The sequence below is a fragment of the Gobius niger genome (genome assembly GCF_951799975.1).
Source record: "Gobius niger genome assembly, chromosome: 3".
NCBI classification, from domain to species: domain Eukaryota; kingdom Metazoa; phylum Chordata; class Actinopteri; order Gobiiformes; family Gobiidae; genus Gobius; species Gobius niger.
The window spans coordinates 23,355,762-23,380,863 of record NC_136854.1 but is presented as its reverse complement, the minus strand read 5'-3'; the positions used below and the strand labels follow the sequence as shown (position 1 = coordinate 23,380,863).

General features: G+C 41.4%; 1 protein-coding gene across 7 annotated transcripts in view; it reads left to right on the top strand.

Annotated features, from left to right (window-relative positions):
* The window catches only part of grin2bb (glutamate receptor, ionotropic, N-methyl D-aspartate 2B-b), a 75,568-nt gene that overhangs the window by 27,651 nt on the left and 22,815 nt on the right, over nucleotides 1-25,102 (top strand). For all 7 annotated transcript variants that reach the window (XM_079553929.1, XM_079553928.1, XM_079553930.1 and 4 more), the window contains 3 exons: nucleotides 18,076-18,219; nucleotides 19,121-19,391; nucleotides 20,370-20,562. In XM_079553929.1, coding sequence (XP_079410055.1) covers nucleotides 18,076-18,219; nucleotides 19,121-19,391; nucleotides 20,370-20,562 — 608 coding nt within the window. The remainder of the gene's footprint in view (nucleotides 1-18,075; nucleotides 18,220-19,120; nucleotides 19,392-20,369; nucleotides 20,563-25,102) is intronic.

Sequence of the window (25,102 nt, the reverse complement as noted above, 5' to 3'; positions counted from 1 at the left end):
TTGTGTTCTGCTGTAAAAAAAAACAAAAAAAAAAACTCCATGGCGAGATAAAAGATTAAAGATAAGAGCAGCATGTCACTTAATGTGGTGGTTTTCAGGGTTTTGCGTCAGGCAGAAGGCAGGCTTTTAAATATAGCAGGGGAAACGAGAGAGGATGACTTGTGGGTATTTAATCCCAAACAAGCAGAAAGGTTGAGTTTGTGCTAATTGCACGGAGCAGCGGAGGGCAGTCATTTGCATTCATCAGCGGGCCTCCATTTGTTGAGAGTGAGATAAGGGAAGAGGGAGAGGAGAGCCAAGGTTCATGCAGAAACATTTCGGTGGAGGATTGGAAGTTTCAATGCCCCAATCACTCCGCCTTAACGCACTGGGAGTGAGATAAAAGGACAAAGGAAGACACAATTGAGGAATCTCGAAATAGTTCATGCTATAGCCTCATTTTTATAGCCTTATGGTGTTTCACTTAACTGTTGACTCTTCAGGGATTAACATTGCAGACGTTTTTTTTCTGTCCAAACAAGTTTCATGGTCTTTCAGCGAGTTTCTATGTAAGAAAAAAAAAAATTAATTGCAGTTTTTAGGAAAATCCAGCTGGAGCCAACATGCTTTTGTTGCCGCATTGCTGTGACCGTTGCTGATATTAGTAGGGCCCGATCTTCCGCCTGGTGCAACAACAGAGACGCACAAGATGAAGTTGGAATCTTGCATACAGAAAGTAGCCTGAGGGCGTAGCTTAGAGAAATAAGGGGTCGGCTTAGGCGTGGTGTGCTACAAACAACGCTGACTACGAGTTCTTCACTCTTCACCCTGGGATTTTCCCAGGCAATCTTTTGGCAGGACAAACAACAATCTACTGCTCCCCCTGTGAGTTAAACACTGTCTATCTCCCGAATATATCGATGGTCCCGCTGTAGTATTAAAAAACAAACTCCACGATGAAAACACCGCCCCCTGTTCAGACCACGTACAGTGCCAGATATGAGGCTGAAGATTTCACCCCCAACCCAAACCAGAAAGTTATACATCTGCAGAAATGTTTTCTCTATAATATTCCTATTCAAACTTGTAATGTATACTATATACAGTATAGTCCTACTTTGCTGAGTGTCTGCCAATTCCCAAGGCAGATGGTCAATGTTTTATAAAGGTGTTTGGATTTCCCTTTATGATTGGCCTTTGCCTCTCCACTGGAAAATGATCTGAAAAGAAGGATGTTGTCGAAACGTTTCCGTAGCAGCGTCATCTGGCCTGTGTATAAGAACAGCCACTCAACTGAAGGACCAAAGAGGAATAAACCAATTTTTTTTTTGATGTGGGAAAAGTAAAGTTATCATTTTGGGGCACCACCCTCAGAATGGTATACAATTGATAGATAAGGCCAAGAGTGATGGTTCCAGCGTCTGGGAGCAACCTCAGACCATCAGCGTGTATTCATTCATTTCCTGACCTCTCTGAATGTAAAGATAGTGATTTTATGAAGACTGAGTAGCAGTGAGTGGCTGCGAGCGCACACACATATAGTCTTTATGAGTGCCATCTTCACAGCACTCACCTCTAATAAGCCTTGGCCACGTTTTCATCACTCGCTCCACAGCTCAGAGGCACCCCGCTGTGCTCTACAACAACATTAGCAGCACACTCAAAGCCGTGTGCATTTTTAACTCCATGAGGAGGAAACTACTGTGCGCCAATACCGGGGGAAACTTGAGACATTTGCGCCGTCATTACGCGGTTGCAGGCCGCCGAGCCATCAGGCTGTCAACCTGCACTGTACTGAGCCCCCGACTGTCGCTGAGGCAGCCAAACAATGACAATGATGGGATTATAAAATGAATATAGCACATTATACCTCAAGTGCTAAATATCTGTGGTTCTCAACCCTTGGGGCAACTTCCTATTTTTAGCGCAGGAGATTTGAAATGCAAGTGCTCTGAAAAGCGGAAAGACAGTGTCAGCGACTGCATAGGTTTAGCTCTAAGAAGAAAATGCCTTTTACAGATTTAAAGTTATGATGGTACTTAGATTCCTTATTGTGATTCATATTGAATCTAGGTTTAGAATAAAGACGTCTACGTGGGGGAGATCGGGGTGGTTTGGGTCACGGGGAGGGTTGGATCGCTCGTGTTTTAGAGCTAATAAGAGAGACCAGGCTAAACTAAAACATACCAGCTTACCAAGAACTTGATTTTCATTGATCGTGCATGGGACGTATATAAAGGACACAAAGACGCTTTACATAGGGACAAAAATGAAGAAAAGGCACAAAGTAGTGATGGTGATTATGAGCGATTTGCTTTGTGGAACAGGTGAGTTTCTGGTGTGCATGGGGAGTGAGTTCCACAGCAATGGCAAAGGCTCGGTCTCCCAAGGTTTGGTGCGTTGATTTGGTGATAAGTTTGAGAGGGTTTAAGTCGGCAAAGCGGAGGCGCGGTGGTGCTGTTGATGGTCAGGGAGGCACGTGGGGGCCAGGTTATGGAGGACATTGTATAGGTGATGAGTAGAACCTTGAAGTGAATGCGGAGTTTTGCACAGTTTTTGGACGTCCGTTGAAGGGAGTCATTAGAAGAGGCTGTTGCAGTCTAGTCAGGAGGTGATGAAAGTTTCTGGTCTGTTGATCTGTTATTGTGTGCTTTCCTTCCAAAGACGAAAGCTTTGTTTGCAGACCCGGACGAGGAAGACCTAATGAGAATTTACATGTATTAATCCAGAGACTGTTTATCTGTACTTGTCTGCTCAATCTGTTATGTTTCCTGTAGATCTTAGTGGTTATTAAGTTCAGTATTCTAACCAAATAAACAATAAAAATTCTGTGAGACATCATCCTGTCATAGATAAATGTTAGTGTCTGCACTTCACAACAGTGACCCAACCTTCCCCGTGGACTGATCCAACCAGATGTAAAATCATTGAAATAATTATAATTGGTATAATAAGATAAGATAAAATAGCCTTTATTGATCTCACAATGGAGAAATTCACTTGTTACATTCAGCTCTCAGAAACACTCAGGGTGAGTAGGATAGACAGGAAACAATTAAATAGTAAACAGATGCCACAAACTTTAAGGGGGCAAGAAGTATAAACAGTAAAAAATAAAATAAACATACTTTAAGAAAAAATGTCAGTATTAGCAGTGCAGGTCTACAATCATAGTGCAAGTGGTTGATAAAGTGACGCAGATACAGAGATGATGTATTTTTGCTCAGAGGTTATTGCACATTTTACTTTCAGTAGTGTTGTACAGTCTGACAGCAGTGGGGACAAAGGCCCTGCGGTAGTGCTCCTTCTTGCACTGAGGGCGCCTCAGTCTTCCACTAAAAGAGCTGCTCAGCTCCTCTACAGTCCTGTGCAGTGGGTGAGAGGTGTTGTCCATGATGGAGGTGAGCTTGGCTAACACCCTCCGAGCTGGCCCTCCAGACCTGCTTGTTCAGGTCTTCTTCTTGTTGGTGTTGTGGGACCAGTCCAGTTTATTTTGAGGTGAACACCCAGGTACTTGAAACTGTCCACCACCTCAATGTCCTGGATGTTCAGTGGTGAGTGCGGTAGTGTCTTCCTCCTGAAGTCGATCACCATCTCCTTCGTCTTTCTGGTGTTCAAGCACAGATGGTTGCGCTCACACCAGTCCACAAAGTCCATGATAACCAACAGGTACTCTAGGTCGTTGAATATTATTACCTCATGATTTAGAGGTACTATCTATGCATTGTTCTGGAGAGTGTGCATACTTAGTTTCTTGGCAAAATCTTGAAAGCCTTTTCAGTAAAGCAAAGAAATGTGTTATGAAACCCAACCCACCTCGCTCTCCCCCTCTACTGGTTTCATCTTTATTACTTTTCAATTAGCTGCACAAATAATGCAAAAGTGTTATTTAAGAAAAGTCAAGGTGACACTGCAGGGAGTATTCATTGTGGATTTACCATACAACAAAGTTAAGTTCAGTTTATGGCTTCAAAGGAGACATTCAAAAATAATATATATATTTTTAGCTTTATTTTGAGGAAACCTTTTCATTTTGGCCATTTCTTCTTCTGCTGTTGAAGTCACTCTGATCTGTTTCCCCTGGATTACGTGGAGTCACAAACACAAAACAGTCAGGTAAATTTTGAAATCCTACGATCCAACATCGCATTCATTCTGGGCAGTTCTTGCTCTCTATATCTGATCATTCCCACTGCTGCCTGCAGAGGGAGCTTCAACCCAGCCCTCACTCCTGTTTCTTCATGTCACTGTCTAAGGCCTCAATTACGCAGTGTATGTCCACTTTAAAATGTAAAAACGTCATGTGCTGCAGTTTTTGTTCTGTCTATCCTTTTTTTCCCGTCGTTCATTCTTCTGTCTCTTCTTTTTCTTCACCGGGTTTTAGCTCCGCTTTCATGTCTTTCCTTTTTTTTCTCCACCGTTACATCAAAGTAAGACAAGGTTCCCTGAGCGCAGACACAAAGCTTAAATTGTCTCCCATCAAAGCCATTACCTTTATGTAATTACAAGAAATGGCAACTCACTTGACAGATTAGGGATTTCCAACACCCCAGAGAAAAATATGTCCGTTAATAGGAATTATTATGTTTCATTCTCCACTAATGAGTAAATGGCCTGAGAGTTGCCTGTTATCAAAGCTGCAAACTATTAGCATCTTGCCTTAGCCCATGTCCCTTTACATAATTTACTATGATTATGCCATTTATGTCGCCTATTTGTATTGAAAACTCTTTATACTTCCCTGTCAGCTGGAATATCTCAAAGTATGTTTTAGTTTAATTCCCTAAGAGCTCTGAAACTGCGCTGTTGTCCAGGTCTGAGGCTGTGCCTTTAGTCCGGGGTGTAATGGCACGATGCGCAGAGATGTTTTGTTCAGATGAAGCGGCGGCTGTGCTGTTGCAGCGAGACCTCATTATGTTGAATCATCAGCAATACTACTGAGGAGACAGGGCATCCAGACGACTTGGCATGTAGTTCATTATTAGCACTATACTGAAGCCTCGTCTTTGTATATGGTCCACCGCCGTCAGCCGCTGTTAGCTCGGGCTTGTTACACACAGTGTTGCATGAGTGCGTACTGTATGTGTGGAGATGGGTGGTCCGAGTCCGCAGATTGTGTCCATGCAATGTAGAAGTTAGCTCTTTTTGACGTCATAATAAAAGTCCACAGTGAGTACAGTTAATGATATTAATAAGAGAAGGGGTCACTTTTCCCAATAGGTCAACCCCATTATTGAGCTCCCACTGTATATGGGCTGTAATGGGCCGATTATAGTTGACTTTTGGCTTATCAAAACGCTTCTGTGTCTTCTCTCATTTTGGTCCGTGGACGCATAGGCTTACGCTCCCAAAACTGATACGTTTCTATATTTGTGTGCATACAGTGTGTGGTATATTTTTTCCACACTAATGGCATCTTTAGCCGGACCGTTTCTATGGTAACAGAGTTGCCACGGAAACACTGCATGTCTCTTTGAATTAGAAATGTCTTTCTCTATCCCTCTCTCCTCCCCCCCTCAGCGTGGAGCCTTCACTTTTGGCTTACTTGGGCTCCTCTTCCTCACTCCCCTGTTTTTGACAGGTCAACTGCTGTCACTCACAAACTGTAGAGCTGTTGAAGGAGCCATGAGCCACAAATGAAGGAAATGGAGAAAAGATGAGCCGACACCTGTGTGCTCTCCCAAGACCAAAATAATGGTGAGGGCAGGATGTGGTTTTGCAGTGTTTTGGGATTTAAAAAAGCAATACTTTGAAATTGGAATCAATGCTGTGTAATCGCTATAATGAAGAGAATGTAGTATTTGTGCGAAAGCCAACAAAGTCCTGGTTTCTACAGAGACTGGTGTGGCAAAAGTGATTGATTACCTTTTCTCTTGGTGCCTCTGGTATCTTTCAAACCATGTTGCCACACTCTTCTCAATGGTCTGACATACTGTGTGCACCAGAGAGAAAGAGGGGGATAGACAAAATGAAAAGGCGTAAAGAGTTAAGGCATTAGTTGATTGAACATTGGTTTGAGATTTGTATGACATAACTAAAAATCGTTCCTGTGGTGCATTTGCAACAAGGATTTCCTCCAGTGAGTCCACAGCTCTAGTGTCTGTAGAAAATATTTGCCAATGTTATTCATAGTCAGAAAAGAGATCTGCTAAAGCAACAGTTAATTAATCCACAGGAGAAACGGAAATGGCACAGTCGAGAAAGCAGTGACAAGGTTTTGAACTGCATGTCTCACTGCACACTGCGCTTGACTTCAGAGCGCACTCTCACCTCTTGTGCTTGTTAGTGAGGAAGGTAAAATTGAAAAGGTTGTGCGTTTGGATGTGACGGAGCCGGAGGCGCAAGCCAAATCAGAACGGTCGGGGACAGAGGCCAATCATGTCACTACACTGTGAAGAGGTCAGCTTTAGCTCTTTGGGGACGGAGGAAGATGTGTTGTGTCAAATGGAGCCATTGGAGTCACATAACAACAACCAGACAGCTTAGTTCGAAGTGGACGGTGCCATTCAATGCAAATGTTTTCCCCCATTAGACGCCAACATAGACCGTACATGAACCAAACACTCAAAATACTGGGCACATTCTCGCTCATTCTCACCCATCTGCTGATTAAAGCACACAAGCAACACGAGTTAACACATGGAGGCAGAATTCAGACACCACTACAACACAATAGTCACAACACAAGCACTCAAAACTATGTGAGTTGAAGAATCATTCCAATACAAGATTAAAAGATTTGTACTTGACTATTACAGGTTGTTTGTTCTGCTGAGAGAGCGAAATTGTGTCCAGACTCCAGAGTAAAAACAAAACAAAAACAACGAAATATCAATGATAAAAGTTTGTCAAGTAAAGTAAAGAATCACATTTGGATTCAGTTGCAACTAAATGGACGTTCCTAGCTTAGCTTTTTAATTTGATGCATCTGATCTTTTAAGCCTGGGCCTGTAGACTTGTGTCCATCGCTGTGCCCCTCTCGATAAGCCCTCATAGCCTCACATCGTGGGTCTGCCAGGGTCACGTCTAATTGGGTCTCCGGCTCGTTTGGATTGGTGGGCAGACGTCCAATCAGCACGCAGCGCCTCCATGTGTCAGTGATTAATTACCTGAACTCGCAGCTGTGCTAACGAGCTTAATCAAGTCCTTGTGGAGGAGCTTTCTGTTCACTCACTGGGCCCAAGGTGACGCTGGCTGACTGTCCTGCCCCTCGTTTCTTATTGTCGTCTCTGTCAAGTTTAGTGCTTTTTGCCGTTATTAATCATTCTTATGTTTACAGGTAGCCTGCTTTCAGTGAGTGGTTTTCTTCTGTTTAGGCTTGCTTGATTTTGGAATATATCTAATTGTAGTTTTTTCTGAAGCCTTACATTTGCCCAAGTACGTAACACACTATCTATGGTTGGCGCGGTGTTCATGTTATGCTGACAGTTTCCATGGACTTATCATCAAATCCAAGACATAAAATGATCATAATAGCGTAGAAATTATAATCTTTTGGTCAGCACTACAACAACACACATACAGAAGTTTTTCTTTTTACTTCCAGCTATACGCTAATCACACAGCTATTGATTTGTTCACATTTAAGACTAAGGGTATTTTCATGTTTCAAGATTTGGCTGCATTAAGTGCAGTGTAATCTGTGGTTGTAGTAATACCCTTTTCCCCAGAAGACGATGGTAAAGATTAAGAAAGAAAAGATATACTCCTCAAAGTTTGATTACAAACTGACACATGATGTCACATCACTAAGCATCATGGGATATGCAGTGGGCTTATTACATCATAAACTAATGGACATTTTTAATATACTGGAGGTATTGTTTACATTAAAACATTTGAATGTTATTGGTCAAAGGAAGACACGTGACCAACGACTCCTCTGGAGGTCGCCCTTTCGGCTGCGTGTCATATGACACCTGTCAATCGTGTTGTTGCAACACATAGAGAAGGAAATCATTGCGCTCCACGGCTGAGATCCAGGCTAACTGTCCTCTGCTAATTTGCCCAACGTCCCCTCCATGGCATCTTTTCCACCTATGTTTAGGGTTGTAAACATGACAAAATGTGCAAAAGTCCAAGGTGTATGAATACTTTCGAGAGGCACTGTATATATTTATAGGCTGTTGGACCCATAGAAATCAATGGTTAAACCACTTTGCTCTTCTCTAGCTTCATTTAGTAGAGAATTGATTCATAATTCAACCTGAAAAGACTCAGAGAAACAGAGTGGTATTTGGAAAGTTTAATTGTACGTGAATTGTAATTGGGGCTACGACCCCGGTGGAAGATTGCATTAACAATATGAAATACAAGTCAATGATGAATGATCGACAGTCTCCCCTTGGAGTCTGGACACTGGTGGTGATAGAAGATGAGATCCAGGGCGACCAGTTGACAAAGACGAGCAGAGCCGAGGAGAGGCCAGATGTAGGAGGGGCGGAGAACGGTCGCAGCACAACTGGCAAACGGCTGAGTGATGAATGGCTGAAGCAGGAATGAGCAGCTGTGGTGATCGGCTGTCGCGAAGGTGCGACTTGAGATGGGACTGTGATTGGATGATTGGTGAAGATCTGCCATTGATGAGGCAATGAATGAATGCTCCAGGTAGGTCTTCCAGGTTGAATTTGCACTGAAGCTTCATGTCTGCATTTGTTCAAGTAGTGGTGGAGTAATGGGTGAAAGAGTAGTTGTTTTGAATTGTATATAAATTGCATATTGTGACCATTTAAATACCTATTTCAATTTGACTGGAGTTTGTGCAGTCCTTTGTTGTTGTAATTCTGTCTTAGTGGCACTTGGCCCTGAACTGGTCACATCTGTTACTTTGCTGGACTCAGTTTGCGCTCGTGGCTGTGGGCTTGACTGACATGATGTGAATGCTGCTGAGGCGTCATATCTAGCAGTGGGAGATTGAATCAGACAATTAACTGTATCTTCCTTGTGGGGTACGCAGACGCAGCAAGAGCAAGCTGAAGACAACCTCTAGTTTCACATGCTTTTATGGTTTATGGTTGTAGAGCATACGTTTAAAATGTTAATCCAATGGTGAAATTAGTTTGATCCGGTTTGGCTGGTCACGGGTTGATTATGTTTCATCATCTGATGATTTAGGGGATGCAGTTACGTGTCTACTGGGTTGCCTGTACAAGCAAAGGCCATCCCTGAAATCTGATTTGCAACCCTGGGGCCGCCCCACTCAGAAAAGGCTAAAGCAGTTTATTGGGGGTTAATAAACAGCTCTATTAAACTTTGCTCATAATGTGTCACCAAACTATTAGATAAGAACATGAGTGTACAGCACATACGTACTGTATGCAGGCAAGTTTTGACTGAATTGTACAATCTTCAATTATCTGTCATGTTTTGCATGAAGGCTTGAGACTTGGGGTGCTTCTGGTGTAATCTCCTGCAACAAAGTGCCCACCTGCCACGCCAATGGTAAAAAGTCTGGACACATCTGTGTGTGTGGCAGAAATGAAACATCTTTCAGATGCAAAAAAAGGTTACTCTAAAACGGAGCAATGAAATTTGGTAGTATTTGGATCTTGTGGAAGCAGTTTAATCTACGGTAATTGGCCAAATGATGTAAAAGAATCTGCTTTCATCTGCTTTGCACTTATACTTGTTGTTACACCGAATGATCAAACCCAAATGGTGCTGTTAAAGTGAACATGTAATGCTGGAAGAAATACATACAGTGTAAACTTTTTTCCTTCCATCAGTGTCAAATCTTCAATATACTGCATGTAAGTTACTAAATTTCTCAAAATCAAAGGATTCAAATCTCCCTGCTGCATCTACAAAGTATCACAGTTTGCCCCCTCACCAATGAATGAGTTCATCAAGCAGAAACCTGCCAGTGGCTCCACACGAGTGAATCGAGCCAGAGGAGACTCCATTCAGACGAGCAGTTTTCAAAACATCCTGGTCAGTCCAGGGCTCAAACCTCTGGAACAGTATTGCCCTGTCAATGAAGAAATGCACAAGTTTACTGACGTTTAAAGAAGCATTGTGACTGAGAGCTCCAAACACACTGTATGAGTATGTCTGTGTACATGGCGCCTTCTATGTTTTGTGACATCAACCCGCCATTTTTTTACAGTTAATGAATTTGCAAAAATTATACAATACAAATAAATGTATTTGTGTGTTGAAATATTCATTGTAATGTTACTGTCCCAATTTTAATGCAGGACCTACTGTGCTGGTCAGACAAAGGAAGTAATAAATTGGTGAATACAGCATTTAACAAGATTAGTGTTTGGCACAGATGAGAGTCTATTTATACAGAGGGAGCTGTGGAGGGGGGGCTGGGCATCTCACGCTTTTTAAAAATAATTCAATTAATTCTCGCTTCACTACAGTGAGTTTAACTGTCATGTTTGCTTTCTACTGTCATCATTACTTACTCGTTCTCAATGCTGCACATGCTCTTAAATACGAGGATGCATGTTTGCAGCCTTTTTATTGTTTATCTTTTTCCTTTAGTGTTGCCATAGCATTGACATAGTTTTACTCAAAGTGATCTTGTTGATTTAACACTCTATACAATATTTAGAGGTCATTTGCCAAGCGTTTGCTCATTTGCAAAACGAGTAGTACGTGCAATAGTGGATCAGCAGCAGATTCATTTGTGCATTTATTACTCACGTAGCATTCTCTCCTAACCATTTCAGATCTGTGGCCCCAATCATAGTACTGGGTTATAATAACAAGACAGCCGCTCTGATATTGTGAGCTGGCTTGTAATATGACCTGTACTTCAATCTAATGTGATTATATTTCTGCACTTTGAGTCATCTGAGTTCCCTGAAAACCAAAAAAAGTAACAACTAAATGACTGGACTCACTCATCCTTCAGTAAGTGCAGAATTATTTTGATGACTGTGTTGAGAGCTTTAATTGAATGATTTGTCGTTTGCGTGACAATTTGAAGTTTGAAGCGCATGAGAGCGTAGCATGAGGCACTGCTTTTCTGTGAGTGACGCCTGAATGCAGCCGCCTCCTCTGAATCTGTCATCGAAGGTCCAACTCTAACTCCACACTTAGCCCTCTTTAAGCCACGCAGCTCTCTGCCCTGCACATGTTCTTAGCCAGTAATTGAGCCCTTTCCTATCCACTCAGTTAGAGATTTGGCACTGATGTCGTCGTCGGAGAGTAGCTTGATAAATCAGGAGGTTGACTCATCCAGACTTCATGTGGCTTGGAGTGGCTGATTATGCATAATGGCTAACTTCAGAATTTTTTATCTACTCATCTATAGCACCCTTATCTAGTGTTAGATGCCTTAAGGCAAAATTGAGTCCTGTGTACTTAATACAGAAGCATGGCAGCATTGTTTCTATGGCGTGATAAATAAAGGTCAACTTAAGGTTTCAAGCACTACATCAGCTTTAAGCAGAAAAGGTGGGACTGCATTTTATTTATTAGGCTTTGGGAATGGAAATGTTCCAGACATATGCAATGTCTCAGGTAGGCCTTTGAGAGGCCTGAGCCCATCCAACATTCAGTGTCAGTCCAACATGACAATATGAGCCTGTCCTGCCGCTGCTTTAAGCAGAACACATGTCTGTTCCTGTGACAGTACAGAGAGTGTGCACCGGTTCCTGTGGAACAGGGAAGCAGGAAACCTATCCAGCCAAATACAAGTTCTCTTTCTATTCTATACACAGCAACTTGGTCGGGTCGCTCCTTTCCAAAAAGCAAATGATACCATGCTGTCGTATCTGCCCTGACTAAAATTTGTATGTTGTCAAAAAGGACCAGCTTAAAGAGCTTGTTTCATTCCTCCCTTCAGATGAAATATTTCATTATCAGAAGAACAGAAAACATTAATATCCTGGACAAGATTACTTTTGAAAATCTTCGTTACTAATGATAATGAACATATTTCTTTATGCAGAAAAGGAGCCTTTTCTACATGTGAAGCTGTTATGAGAGTGTCCAGTTGCTCCATTATGAGCTCTGGATTTTAAAAGTGAAGAGCAATGAACAGCCCTGGGAGATGTCAGATCACACACCGTCGCTTTAAGAGTTTAATATGAGATTAATTAAGAGCCGGCGTGTTTGATTAGCTATATGATGATGAAGCTTGTTGGGCTAAAGGGGACATTGATTGACAGCGACAGGCTTCAGACCTCGTACCAAGACAGGCAGAAGGAGCAGTTGGAGGAGAACGACGAGTGGGAAGTGCGTGTGTGTTGTATGTGTGAGACTGTCTCACTGAGTTCTAAGGTTTTGCCTGTTTTCTCAAGCAATACTCTATCCCTCTCTGAGCTTCAACTGCACCCCAACTTGCTGCTCTCTTTTTCTTCTTTCTTCTTTGTCTGTCGCTCTCCGTTTTCCTCGTGTGCTCTATCTCTAGCCTCCAATCCTCTCCCACCAGGGCTTGTCGAGCAGTGGGCCGATATGTCACTCTTCCTCGGCAAATCTAATTGGAGACAGGCTTTCATTGGGATGACATGGAGATGAGTTGCCAAATCCTTTGAGCCCTCCTGCTTGAGGCGCGCTTCCCTCGACGCACGTATAGCCGTGCTCTGACGCAGCAGCCACCATGGTGGAAGAGCTCACCACTAAGACTATAGGCGTCAAAGAGCTGCAAAGACGCTCTAAACATGTACAATGCTCTGCGTCTTGATACGCATACTGTACATCAGTCCATGTTCTCAGTCAAGTTTTTGACCTGAAACAGCATGACTAAAAACACAGTGGCCTTTTATGGTTGGCATATTACAGTTTGTTTCCGACTCGCAGAAGCTGTTCTAAGTTCAATGTAGAGTCACCCTTTTACTGGAGTTAAGCTCACATTGCAGTGCAGTACCTCAGGGAGCCTTAATAAGACCCAGAGGTTTGTGTTACTAAGCTTCTCTCAGGGGCCAGATCCGCACAAGGTGCAGTAATGCCTCCTGTGAGTCACAGTAGGCTTTTGGGGGGAAATTCACACTCGAAACTTGTTGCAGTTTTTGTGATGCTATTTTAAGTCGCTATTGCTCTGCAGAAACAGAAGAATTCTTTGAAGTGATTGAGAAAGAGGGCTCTTGAATAAGAAGCAGTAGAGAAAATGGAAAACAAAGAATTGAAAAAAACAAGCTACAAAACTTTATAACTAAAAAAAAAATATTTGCAGACAGTTGCCTCGTGGCTAAGGCTGCTGCATGTACAAGGAAACTACCAATGTTATTGTCATGCATTTGACTGTTTGCTGGATGTTGATTCATTCTTAACTGTCTTATCAATGACTAATGTATTAGCTCCTTTTTTAAACAAATGATCAAATACTGTTTTTAAAAACCACACAAGTGTTGACAAATGTACCATTGATATTTGCTTGTGTACCATGACAAAAACATCTCACATATGAAGATACATACTTTTATGGAATTATGTCACAACAGAATAGACAGATTCAAAATAGATATGTAGTATATGTTATATAACAGTATAAGTATATGTTATATAAGGATGTCTTCATGTGGCTTATTTGTAGCTTTACCTGGTACATTTATTTGCTTTTCACTGAATATTCATTCAATATAATATAGAGATTAAAATGAACAAAGTAATTGCTGCTGTCATACGACATCCTTTGTTTACAACTGTCCACCTCCATTTGTTCAGCCAGTTTTGCTCAGCCCAGGCAAACCAGCTTTGACAGCACAAATTACAAGATGTGGCACATTTCACAGACTATAACATGAGACTAAAAGATAGCAGACACTAAAAGAGGGGCAAAAAATTAAGTGACAAAACGCTTTCTGTGCCTCCTGGTCGCTGTGTGTGTGATGTGAAACGACAAGCAGAAAAACAACTGGCAGCCAGTCCGGCAGCGCTGCTAATGGCAAAGGGCAGGACAGTTCACTCTACGATTGTATAAACTAATGGAGCTGCTGCCTTTAAAATAGAGCAGGAAAAGGAGGTGAGGGGGAGAGTTCAAGAGGAAGAAGGACGGGCGTTTGAATAATACACAGGAGCGCAGTGATTACTACGTGATAGAGATGATTAGCTGTAATCTGTAAAGAACAGAATAGTGTTCTAATGATCGGTCTCAGTGGCAGCTCGCTCTCACAAGTGATTACACTGCCCTTTGAGGAGGGACAATCAGCTCGGTGACATACAGAATATAATTCCTTGGCAAGACTGAAATGAGTGTAAAATATGGAACAGGTCTGGGATTGACATTTTGCAGACTTTCTAGACTCTGCACACTGTATGAATTTGTATTTAAACTAGCAAAATATTATTCATGGTAAAATGCATAGCTTTGGTACATTTTCCATAGTGCTGAGATGTTTTCCCCTATCCGTGAGTGACCTTTAAAGATATGTTTGTGTTGAGAATGGTTCAGAGGATACATAGTGGGCAGGGCAAGGGCAGGGGCGGACTGGCCATATGTCCATTCTGGAAGAGCACAGAAGGGCCACCGGTCTGGCCGCTTAATTTCTCCTTAACCTTTTACCCCCTGCCTTAGAAAATCTAAAAGCTTGAAAAAAAAGCATCGAAATAGTGACAAAAACAAGGATGAAAACGGAACAGAAATACAACAAAAGATGTGACGAAAACACAACAAAAAAGTGACAAAAATCTGACGACAAAGCAATGAAAAAAAGTGATGAAAAACCAACAAAAACGTGACAAAAAAGTAATGAAAAAGCAACACAAAACAATGACAAGAATGCGACGACAACATTACAACAAGTTACCATCACTTTTGTAGGTCTTAGCTTTCAAATGAGTCCTTACACTGTTGGTCTCCAGTCAAGAAGCTTTTATGTAAGGGATAATGTATAGAACTTTCGTAAAATTTCCCGATAATGACCAGCATTCTATACATTATCCCGCTTATTATACGGCCATTTGCCAACTGAACACACACAACATAAACTTCATACACTCTTATGAATGCCGAAAGGTTTATTCAAAGATTTCCGTGGCAAATAGTTCCCAAAAGTGTGCACGTTGCTTGGCAACGTTTGGCTAGGCTAGTAGCTAGCCTAGCTACTTAGTTGACGGTGCAGTTGGAGAGGACGAGTGGTGGTGAATCTCTGGGTCAAGTTAACTTCACAAAGGATTCCCCCAACTTCTCTCGTAGGGGTGAGGACAGAGAAACTACTTGCGGAGTGATATGAAAGACCTGTATTACAAGCATGAACTCCGTTGCCATTGGCATTGATCATTTTCAGAGGTCTTCTATCAGAAAATAATGACCGGTAGAACGCTGAAAAATCCCATTCAAGTCAATGGAGCGCTCTACTTGCGTTGTGAAGAGCCGTATAATAATTTTGGGTAAAGCCGAACTGGAGAAGATGCAGTCGTTTAAGGCGGATAGTAAGAGGTTGACATTATGTCTTTGTGGAAGTGTCTGAGTCCAGGGCCGTTTTTCAGTCCCAGTCCGCCCCTGGGCAAGGGTAATCAGAAAAAGTCAATCCATAGATAATAATGTCACACTCATCTCTGCAGTCTATCTTAAGCAGTAGAAGGTGTGCTGCTCTTACCCCTGGAGGATTTGATAGAGGCAAGAGGTGAATGAAGAGGTTATAGGTGGAGGGTGCATGAGCTGTCGGTCATGCGTGAGAACTATATTGCCAGTGGGCTTAAAATGCATAGTTTTTATGGTTGTAAACATACTACCCCGAGCGCTACACACGCACACACCTATAGTCTGTGCATCCCCCTTTGTTCTGGCTCTGCTGTTCACTGCTTCACTTCATATTGTCACAGAATTACCTCATTACAGTGAAAAGTAGGTAATATGATTTCTGTCCCTCTGGGTAAAAGACATACAGGAAAAAAGGAAAGAGCTTTGATGTTCACCTGACCCGAGGAGCTCTAAGTCACTGCATTACGAACAAGTATGACTGATGGCACACGTGGACAGATGCACATTTGATCACCATTACTACGAATAGTACGATGTGGTGGTGCAGGTTATGTTCAAAGGCAGATGACGAAAACATCAGAGTTCAGGAAATGCACTACACACCGGAGAATTGTATTAGTAATAGTTGTAGGAGCACTAGTTAGTAGTAGGGCTGTGCAATTGATCAAAATTCAATTATGATTTTGATTACTACGCTCGATGATTAAATACATGTAATTGGGGGAAAAAAACACTTGTCCATCCAAAGTGCAGAAAGTCCATCCTGCGCGGTTTGTGTGAGCGCGGTTGATCGGCTGAAATACCAACGCAGCATGATGAGCTGTTATTTGTTGCGGAAATAATAACATAATAATAATAATAATAATTTGTATACGTAGCTCTTGAGATAAGGCTTCTTATAAGTGCTCACCTTTTGCTGAAAGAACCGAAGTGTAGAAGCCTCTAAATCCTTTGCCCAGGGCTGTTTGTTGCAGAAAAGTCTAATACTCTTCTTCAGGAGCAGATCAGCTCAAAGCAAACTTGTATTATTTCATGCCACTGGGATGAGTGTTTCTATTCCCTTCACATTTCATGTGCTACTCAAAAATGCTTTGGTCTGACATAAACAAACAGCGCTGTGTGATGTCATCATGCCGCGTGCTCGGTTTGCTTGGGCAGGTGTGAGGGCTGGCCAGCAGGGGGCAGGTGAGCCAGGGATGTATAGAGGATTAGTTAAGAAACACATCATTTAGACTTTTTTTAGTGGTCCAAAGATGTATTTTGCATAGGTTTTTTGTATTTAAAGGCAACCAATTATCGTTTGAATAATGGTGATTTCAATTATTACTAAAATAATAATTATTTTTTGTAATTTGAGCAGCCCCAGTTAGTAGTAGTAATGACTTCATTCTTTCTTCAATTTGGATTCTCCAGTTCATAAAATATGCTAATGCTTGTCCTAAGGCAGGAGGAAGACAATCAGAGGGGATAAGCTTTATCTGGTTGTAGGGCAGTACCTCTAACCTCACTCCATGTCTGCTCAGACTAAGCACAGCATGGGTTGTTCTTACCACAGGCTATGCTTCACTTATAAATAAATAAATTAGTTAATTGATACATGTGTGCACATGACACCCACTAAGTAGCCCACTAAGTTCCCCGATCATTATTCAGCCCAAGGGCCTGTTTTTTCTTGAAGATCAGTTCACTTTAGTACCAGCAGAAATGGAGAAGACAGCTGGCATAATCCACCTCACTGTACTTGATTTATAACTGACCTGCATTTTGACAAAACAGGAACAACGCACTTTAAACTCTCTATCACGCCCACCTTCCAAGCAAGAAAAAGTGTTTTGACAGAAATGTCCATCCACGCACTCGCAAATCTCCATCACAGTGAAGAAAGTGTCAGTGAAACAGGTGGCCGTCTAGCCTTATGTGCTCTGTGTCGAAGGCTCCAAGTGGGACGACAGCTCTGTTACAGCTCCTTGATAATGAACGAGTCACCTTGTCTGCACAGAATAATAATTAGTAGATGAAAGGGTTTTTGTCAAGTACAAACGTTAGCCTGTTTTTAACATGATCAATTACATATAAAAAACGTCAGAGAAATCTTTTTTCTGATCTACATACATTTTGCATAAACCTTTTCCCAAAGTGATATACATGTAGTTGATACAGAGTGACCAGATATTACAGACAAATTACTGTGAATAAAACTTTTATAAATCAAACTTTTATTTTGATTTTATAAATTGATAAATGGGACAAATCCTTTGGAAACAATCCACAGCGACATGGGACAAAGGGCTCAAAAATAGCACTGTCTCCAGTAAATCGGGATATTTGGTCAGTTGATATAAAACATTTAAAAACGTATCTTGCCAGCTTCGCCAGTCTTCATTAAAATCGCTAAACCCAATTATGAAAAGTAATTAAAACAACAAGTAGAAAGATAAAAGAAAGAAAATATAATCTAGAATAAGAAAAAAGTTTGGGGGACATTGATTGACAAAAAGTATATGGAAGCAATACATACAAAATACATAATACAATATATACATGTAATATAATACAATACATAAAAAAAACAATACATAAGGGACAGCAAAGTACCTGTAAAAAGCGCGTTTAAAACATTTTCCCTTGGGCCAGATCGGGCCGTGCCTCATGACGGTTTCGCGGGCGTCGTGACTCATGACCTTGTTTGCTGATTGGCTGCACATTTCTGTTTCCAGGACGACCACTCCATGTTTTTCCAGTTCGGGCCGTCCATTGAGCAGCAGGCCCAGGTCATGTTGAACATCATGGAGGAGTATGACTGGTACATTTTCTCCATAGTCACCACATACTACCCCGGCTACGAGGACTTTGTCAACAAGGTACTGTGTCTCGCCACGTGTTTGTTTGCAGAGCATTATTCGTACACAAGTGCTTACAGAACATGTGTGAAAGTATGTAAAGGATCCAATAAAATAAAAGCCTCCTAGAATCATTTCCAAAGATTTTTTTTGTCTGAGATGTTTTGTTTGACTCCAATCTCTGATCACTGCTGCTACTTTAGGTGTCACTGGCAACAACAACAAAAACGTTAAGTCAAGCCATAAAAACTTTGTCAGAGTAGAAGCCTGACCACATCTTACACTCGCTGTTCAAAAACTCATATTGACACACTGTACTTTGTCTGAATTCAAGTCATGGCTTTTCTGTTGATCAAGATTAAGATATTGATTTTCTATTTATTTTGGCTGCAGTGTGTTCATTGTGCTCACTAAATGCCTGTCACCAGAGCACTGTGGAGACTTTTTATATTGCAGATATTACTGTGTCTAGATTTGACTTCATGTCGGCTGTAAATTGCAGCTTTATAAAATCAGATTAAACATTCAAATTGAGTGGTTTATTTAGTAATTGCAGACATTTGTTGAAATGGCGCAGTGATGCTTGTGTGTTTTTGGGAGGTTTACCCAAATTATAGTTTATTATCCAATGATCAATGGCATTTTAATTTTGGTATTAGTTTTCATGGATTGTAAAAAAAAATTGCATCTGAGAAGAGAAACCACAGGACAAACATAAATATTCAAAAAACAAAGAGCACCACCGTAGAGGGACTGCGAGTGATAAATGAGTGGCCAGTTTGCTTTGGTGTTTGTTTTGACACTCCAGAACTTTGAGGGCTCTGTTTGTTTGTATGTGCATATCTGCTTTATGTAGCATTTGTGGATTAAGAGCTAAGAAGTCTTTTTTTCTTCTCATCTTTCTATCCATTTATTATTCCAGATCCGCAGCACTATTGAGAACAGCTTTGTGGGCTGGGAGTTGGAGGAAGTGCTGTTATTGGACATGTCAGTGGATGACGGAGACTCCAAAATCCAAAACCAGATGAAGAAGTTGCAGAGTCCCGTGATCTTGCTCTACTGCACCAAAGAGGAGGCCACAACCATCTTTGAGGTGGCCCACTCGGTCGGCTTGACAGGTTACGGATACACCTGGATTGTGCCCTCTCTCGTGGCTGGAGACGCAGACCAAGTCCCAGCGGTTTTCCCAATAGGTACATATCGGCTTGTACAAATGAACGGAGGTCAAACTACTTTGTCCCTTTCGTTATTCAGGTGGAATTGTTTCCAGTTGAGAAGACTTTAAGACAAGAGATTTAATCAAAATGTTGGTGTAGAATAAAATCCGACTTTCTGGATTAGACAGTGAAATTCTGTGATAACTTGACTGTGCTGAAGTGTGGGCACAAGTGGCAGATGGGCTCGTTTGCATATATGCAAATATCCCGATGATCCAGGACCTGGGACAACTGCTCTGCTTTGTGTTTGTACGTGGTGGAGTGGAAGTTAAGTCTATCTACCCAGTATAGCATTCCTAAATGAATAAGCCGTGATTGAATTTATCTCAGTTCGCTCAATGGGACAAAATGGAATTGTCTTGTCTTGAAAACCATTAGCAATAGATGTAACATCACAGACAGCTGGACAAATACTGGATATGTTGTGACCACAGTTAATTTTGTCCATGATGTCACGATAACAAATTTGAAGTTCGATATATTGAGGCAGGAAAGTATCGCGAGAAACGATATTATTGACTCTAATGATACTGGATGCTGTCAACTCTCAAGAATAAAAATTACAGTAAACCTTTGTTCTTAAAGTGCATAATCATATCCTAAAGTACCACACAAGCTGCAATAAACCTGAAATTAAATGAAACTCAATTTGCTTCAGTTAGAAATCTAAGTTTTACAAAGACAGAATGGGGAGGAAATGCTAATAAACAAAATATATCGTTTAGCAGTGATTTATTGAACAATAAGTCGATATACTAATTATCGTGACAGCCCTACGTGATGTATCCTTTTCTTTCCTCTGGCTGTTTTTATTACACTTATGTGCTGGCTGTCCATTTCCTCTGCTCTTATATTTCCTCTTATACTCCCTCTTTCCCCATATTTCTTTTTCTGCTCTGTCTCCGCACCACTTTCCCTCACCTTGGTCTTTTTCTCCCGCTCTCCCTGTCCCAGGGCTTATCTCTGTGTCATATGACGAATGGGACTACAACATTGAGGCCAGGGTACGTGATGCAGTGGCTGTCATCGCTACCGCAACCTCCACCATGATGCTCGACCGCGGGCCACACACCCTGCTGAAGTCCAGCTGCCTCGGGACGCCTGACAAAAAGAACCCCAACCCCGTCCACTCCAAGGAGATACTCAAGTGAGTCAAGGCGGGGGGCGTCAGGAATTGTAATAAGAAGCGGGTGTGGAGTAAACAGTCGGGGCAAAGTGTCTCAGAGAACTAGGTTACACCGACATCATAACGGCAGGAGAAGATTAGCTATGAAGGCTGCAACATCCAATAAACAAAGGGCGAATGTGATACAATATTGTTTTGATTTGAGCCCACATCTAAAAAAAAGTCTTAATTTTAGTAGCAGAAAGAAATGTCTTCTTCACCTAGTTTATGAGCTTTGAAATCCTTTGTTTGAACAACGTGTCATGCAGAATTCACAAAGATTGTCTAAACAATAGCAGATGAAATCCCTTTTTTTACCCAGATGACTCACAGGCAACAAACAAACTGGCTGCCACTGCTGAGACACAGCTAAATATCACGGAAATAACCACACAGTTTTGACCACACGCAAAGCACAACATCTATTAACTGTGTGAAAATCAGTACACTGAAAGAAATGTTACGGACGATGATATTCCCTGGCTGAAATCTGTTTCACACGATGATTCAAAACTAAAACACAAATATGCTTTGTGGCCCATCTTCAGTTAAACCTGCAGCCATCTTTAATAACGTCCAGCTTTTCTTCTGTCACTAAAGCCCCTTGTTTTTTGTACATTACAGAACAAGCAGAAGCATTGGCATTCAATAATTAATCCCCATTTAACTTCATAGGCCATGCTTTCTGTGTTCACATCGATTACCGATTCCACAGTTCATTGACTGCTTGGGGACACATAGATTCATTAAAATAACAAAGAATGGGACTGTTACAGGTTTATCTTCCAACACAACAGTTCTCTGCACAGTATATACAGTATACAATATAGTGCACTTGTGTTTACTAGAGCTGGGACCACATATCGTTTCCATGTATGTAAAAAACGATGTTCCGATACTTGCAGTACTTTCTTTCTTACTATGACTTTTCAATTATGATACATATTAATGAAGCCGCAGTGCTCGACTGCTTTCACCGTCAATATGGGCCAAAGGTGGTGTTGAGTTGTTCCAGAACAGGAGACTGAGCACTTTACCTCGAAGCTCAATTCTGTTCATTTGGCTTTGTTATCAATTCTACCTCAAGTCAAGCACATACGGTGAAAGGAAATTACTTTACTCTTGGTGCAAAAAGATAATAGTTAAATACATATGTACACAATAAGGGGCAGCAGAGACAGGGAAGGGCAGAGTTCAGCTTGGATGTAGCTGTCCTTCAGTCTTGGAGTACAGCTTGGTCTGCCAAACACTTTGACTGGATTAAATTAAATGTTTTCATTTTATAGGTGCATACTGTGTTTGGTGACAAAATAAAACATGTTCATGAATTTAGAGTCAGTGACTTTTGCTCAACTGTTTTCTTTTTCAATTCATTCAGCCTGGATTTGATTTATTATAATATCATTATTATTGTATCGCTATAGTTGCAATGCAAATGGTATGGTGATAGTATAGTATTGTGGCAAAAGTGTATCGTCCTACCTTTAAGTACTGTACAGTTTTTACACATGTACTATAAATGGTTCTTCTCACGCACACACACAGACACACACACACGTCTGCGACAGTGGTAGAGACAGATAGTAGAGCGGGTCGTCTTGGATTGGAGGGTCGGCAGTTCGAATCCCGCAGGTGCACTATGCTGTTGTCCTTGGGAAAGTCACCCTCCTTGCCTCCAGTGCCTGTGTACACTGATGTATGACTGAGAATGTGAATGGGTGACTGGTTCCTTGATGTAAAGCGCTTTGAGTGCCTAAAGCAGGTAGAAAGGCGCTATATAAATGTGATCAGTTAAAACATGCACACACGCACACACACATGTGGCGACTTGGCATCGTTCACAGCATAATGCTCCTGATTTGCCTGGTTCTTTAGACCAGTGATTTGTCCTGCATGTAACTGTACACACATTACTACACAAATTTCATCATCATCACCACTAAATATATTTAAATCTTGATTTTATTGATATAGTCTTGGTATTTCACTTTTTATTTGTTGATTTCAGTGCTGTTCTCATTTTTCCACAACCAACAGAAATAAGGTAACAATGCGTCTACATTCATAAATATTTTAGCTCCCAGAGGAGGTTATCAGATACAGGGCCAGCTCTCAATCATCCTCCTGGCACTCATCTGGGACTGGGACTCCCACAGTGTTCTTCTGCCCACCATTTTTCTCCATTCTGCTTAGTGAAGGTTAGTGCATTTGAATTGCTGGATGGTGACAGTGACCTTAGGGGCTTGCATGGCCTGAACGCATACACTTCCTACCTATTCCACCCTGAGTCCTCAGGGGCAGGAGCAATGATAAGGCCATATGTCTATGTGTGGTCCTGTCTCGCTACAGGTCACTGTGGGCTGCATACAGGCTGCATACAGGCTGCATTAGCATGCGCTCTGTCAACTCTGATGGACAGAGATGGGATGCCCCAGTGAGTCATACTCTGATATTTGTTTCAGAGCATCTTGACCTCGTGGGGCGCGCACGCTAATTGAAATATACTATATACTGTATGTGGTGCAGCAATGCACAAATATGGGAACACACACTGAGCTCTAGTGGCCATCTACTGTTTTCACCCTGACAGAGAGGACAAGTACTGGAAGATAATAAGAAAATGTGCTCCAAGTGGTTTCACATGAGGCACTGAGGGGCTTATTTGTGTGAAGATGACTAAGTGCACACTTCCACACATCCTAGCATTACTGTTTCCCATCTCACGGTAGATGTAGCCACTCCAGTTGTGAATCAAGCACGTTGTTGAAAATGTTGCGTAGTGGGATATCGTGGTATCAACGATTATTCAATCGCATGAACACTTCAACATGGTCTTTCTTACACAATGCCTTCTCATCCCTTTTCACTCCTTTTCTTCTTCTTATTGTAATTTTTTACCTTTTTTATCTTCTGCTGTATGGCCTGCAGCAGAAGAGCTACTTATTACATTTGGTAATGACCATAATGAAAGTGGCTGTCTCATAAATCCCCCCACTGTTTATTAGAAGTCGAGTTGGCTATTCAATGTGCTTTTGGCCATCTCGCACCACTGTATATAGGAGAGTCTTTTCATAGCCTTGTCTTCTAGGTCGATTTTCACATCTGTGCCATGTATATATGTCATGAGACTTCGTTGTCCTTGACTTAACTTCAGAAATCCCTCTACACCATTGAGCTCCTTGTCGTTTTTGGTTGCAGGGTTCTTTAAACATGGATTTTAGATGTTGTCATTGCTTTGTTCTCAATAGAAAACGGTCAAAATGTGAATAATACTAAAATACTATAAGCATCAGAAATATATGATATTTTTTCACTGCGTCCTTTCTTCTTGGATTCTAATTTCTTGGGAACATTTGAAGATCATCAGCTTTGATAAAATACCGTCTTTGTAATTACAGCCAACTTACGTGTTAGAGAATTATTTTTTCATAATAGCCTTTTACTTATTAAATCTTTAAGTTATTGAATCACGGCAGCACATTTTACTGACACTTCTGTATTGTTAATCACTCAATCATGTGTGAATGCGAATAAAATAAATGCCAACATTTAGATTCCATTTCATTTTAGTTTAGTTTCTCCATTGTTTTTATGCATTTGTAATATAGCCAGTGTACAAGGCTACTCAGAACTCCATAACACTATGAGTCTAATATGTAGTAATGTAAATAGCTGTGTGCTGAAATTTGAGCAGAGTGAACTTTATTTAAATGTTGGCACGTACTTCTATTTCAATAATAACAATTTAGACTAAAATATATGAAGCCCCCTGCTGCCCTGGACAGTGGATGCCTGTGAAACTATGGAGTATTGAGTTTTGCAGGCTGTGAAGGTCACTGTCCTGGTCTTGTTCACATTTGAAAGAAGCGAGCGACGCTCTCTGATTCAGAGCTGTGTTTGTGCGGGCGCCACAGGTATCTGTGTGATGTCTGCTCTCTGCAGGGGTCCTGACAGGCCCAGATCGCATGGCTTCTGTGGACTCTCCTATTAACGGCTGCAGCTCAAAGAGACTCACCTTTTTCAGAAGTTCACACTACTCGCCTGTTTCTTTACATACCTAGGGACAAAAATAAATACGCAGACAGCCATAGATATTAGGGATTTATTCACTGCTTTTATCAAACACTCAAGGCTCTTTGTGCATGCATTTTGTATGTAAGTAATAATGTTTAGACGTTTAGTTTGTGTGGTAACTGCTGGATGGAGCTGAAACAAATACAGTTGTGGAATTTAGACAACGTGAAATTCAACCTGATGTGACTGGAGACAGTCCTGCCAGATTATGAGTCATGCAGATAAACCTGCTACAATATTCACATACTGTATGTGTCTGTGCAGCACAGATGTCTCAGCAGAGCTATGTATTTTTGCATCGCTGCATTGCAGCAACACTCAGTGTGATCCTTGGTGCTCATCGTCACACCAAGATAAAATATTCATGTCACATGAAATATTTTTGAAATGAACAGAACTGCAGAGACAAATGTGGACTGTGTCTGTGCCATTGATGATTCAATGTCTC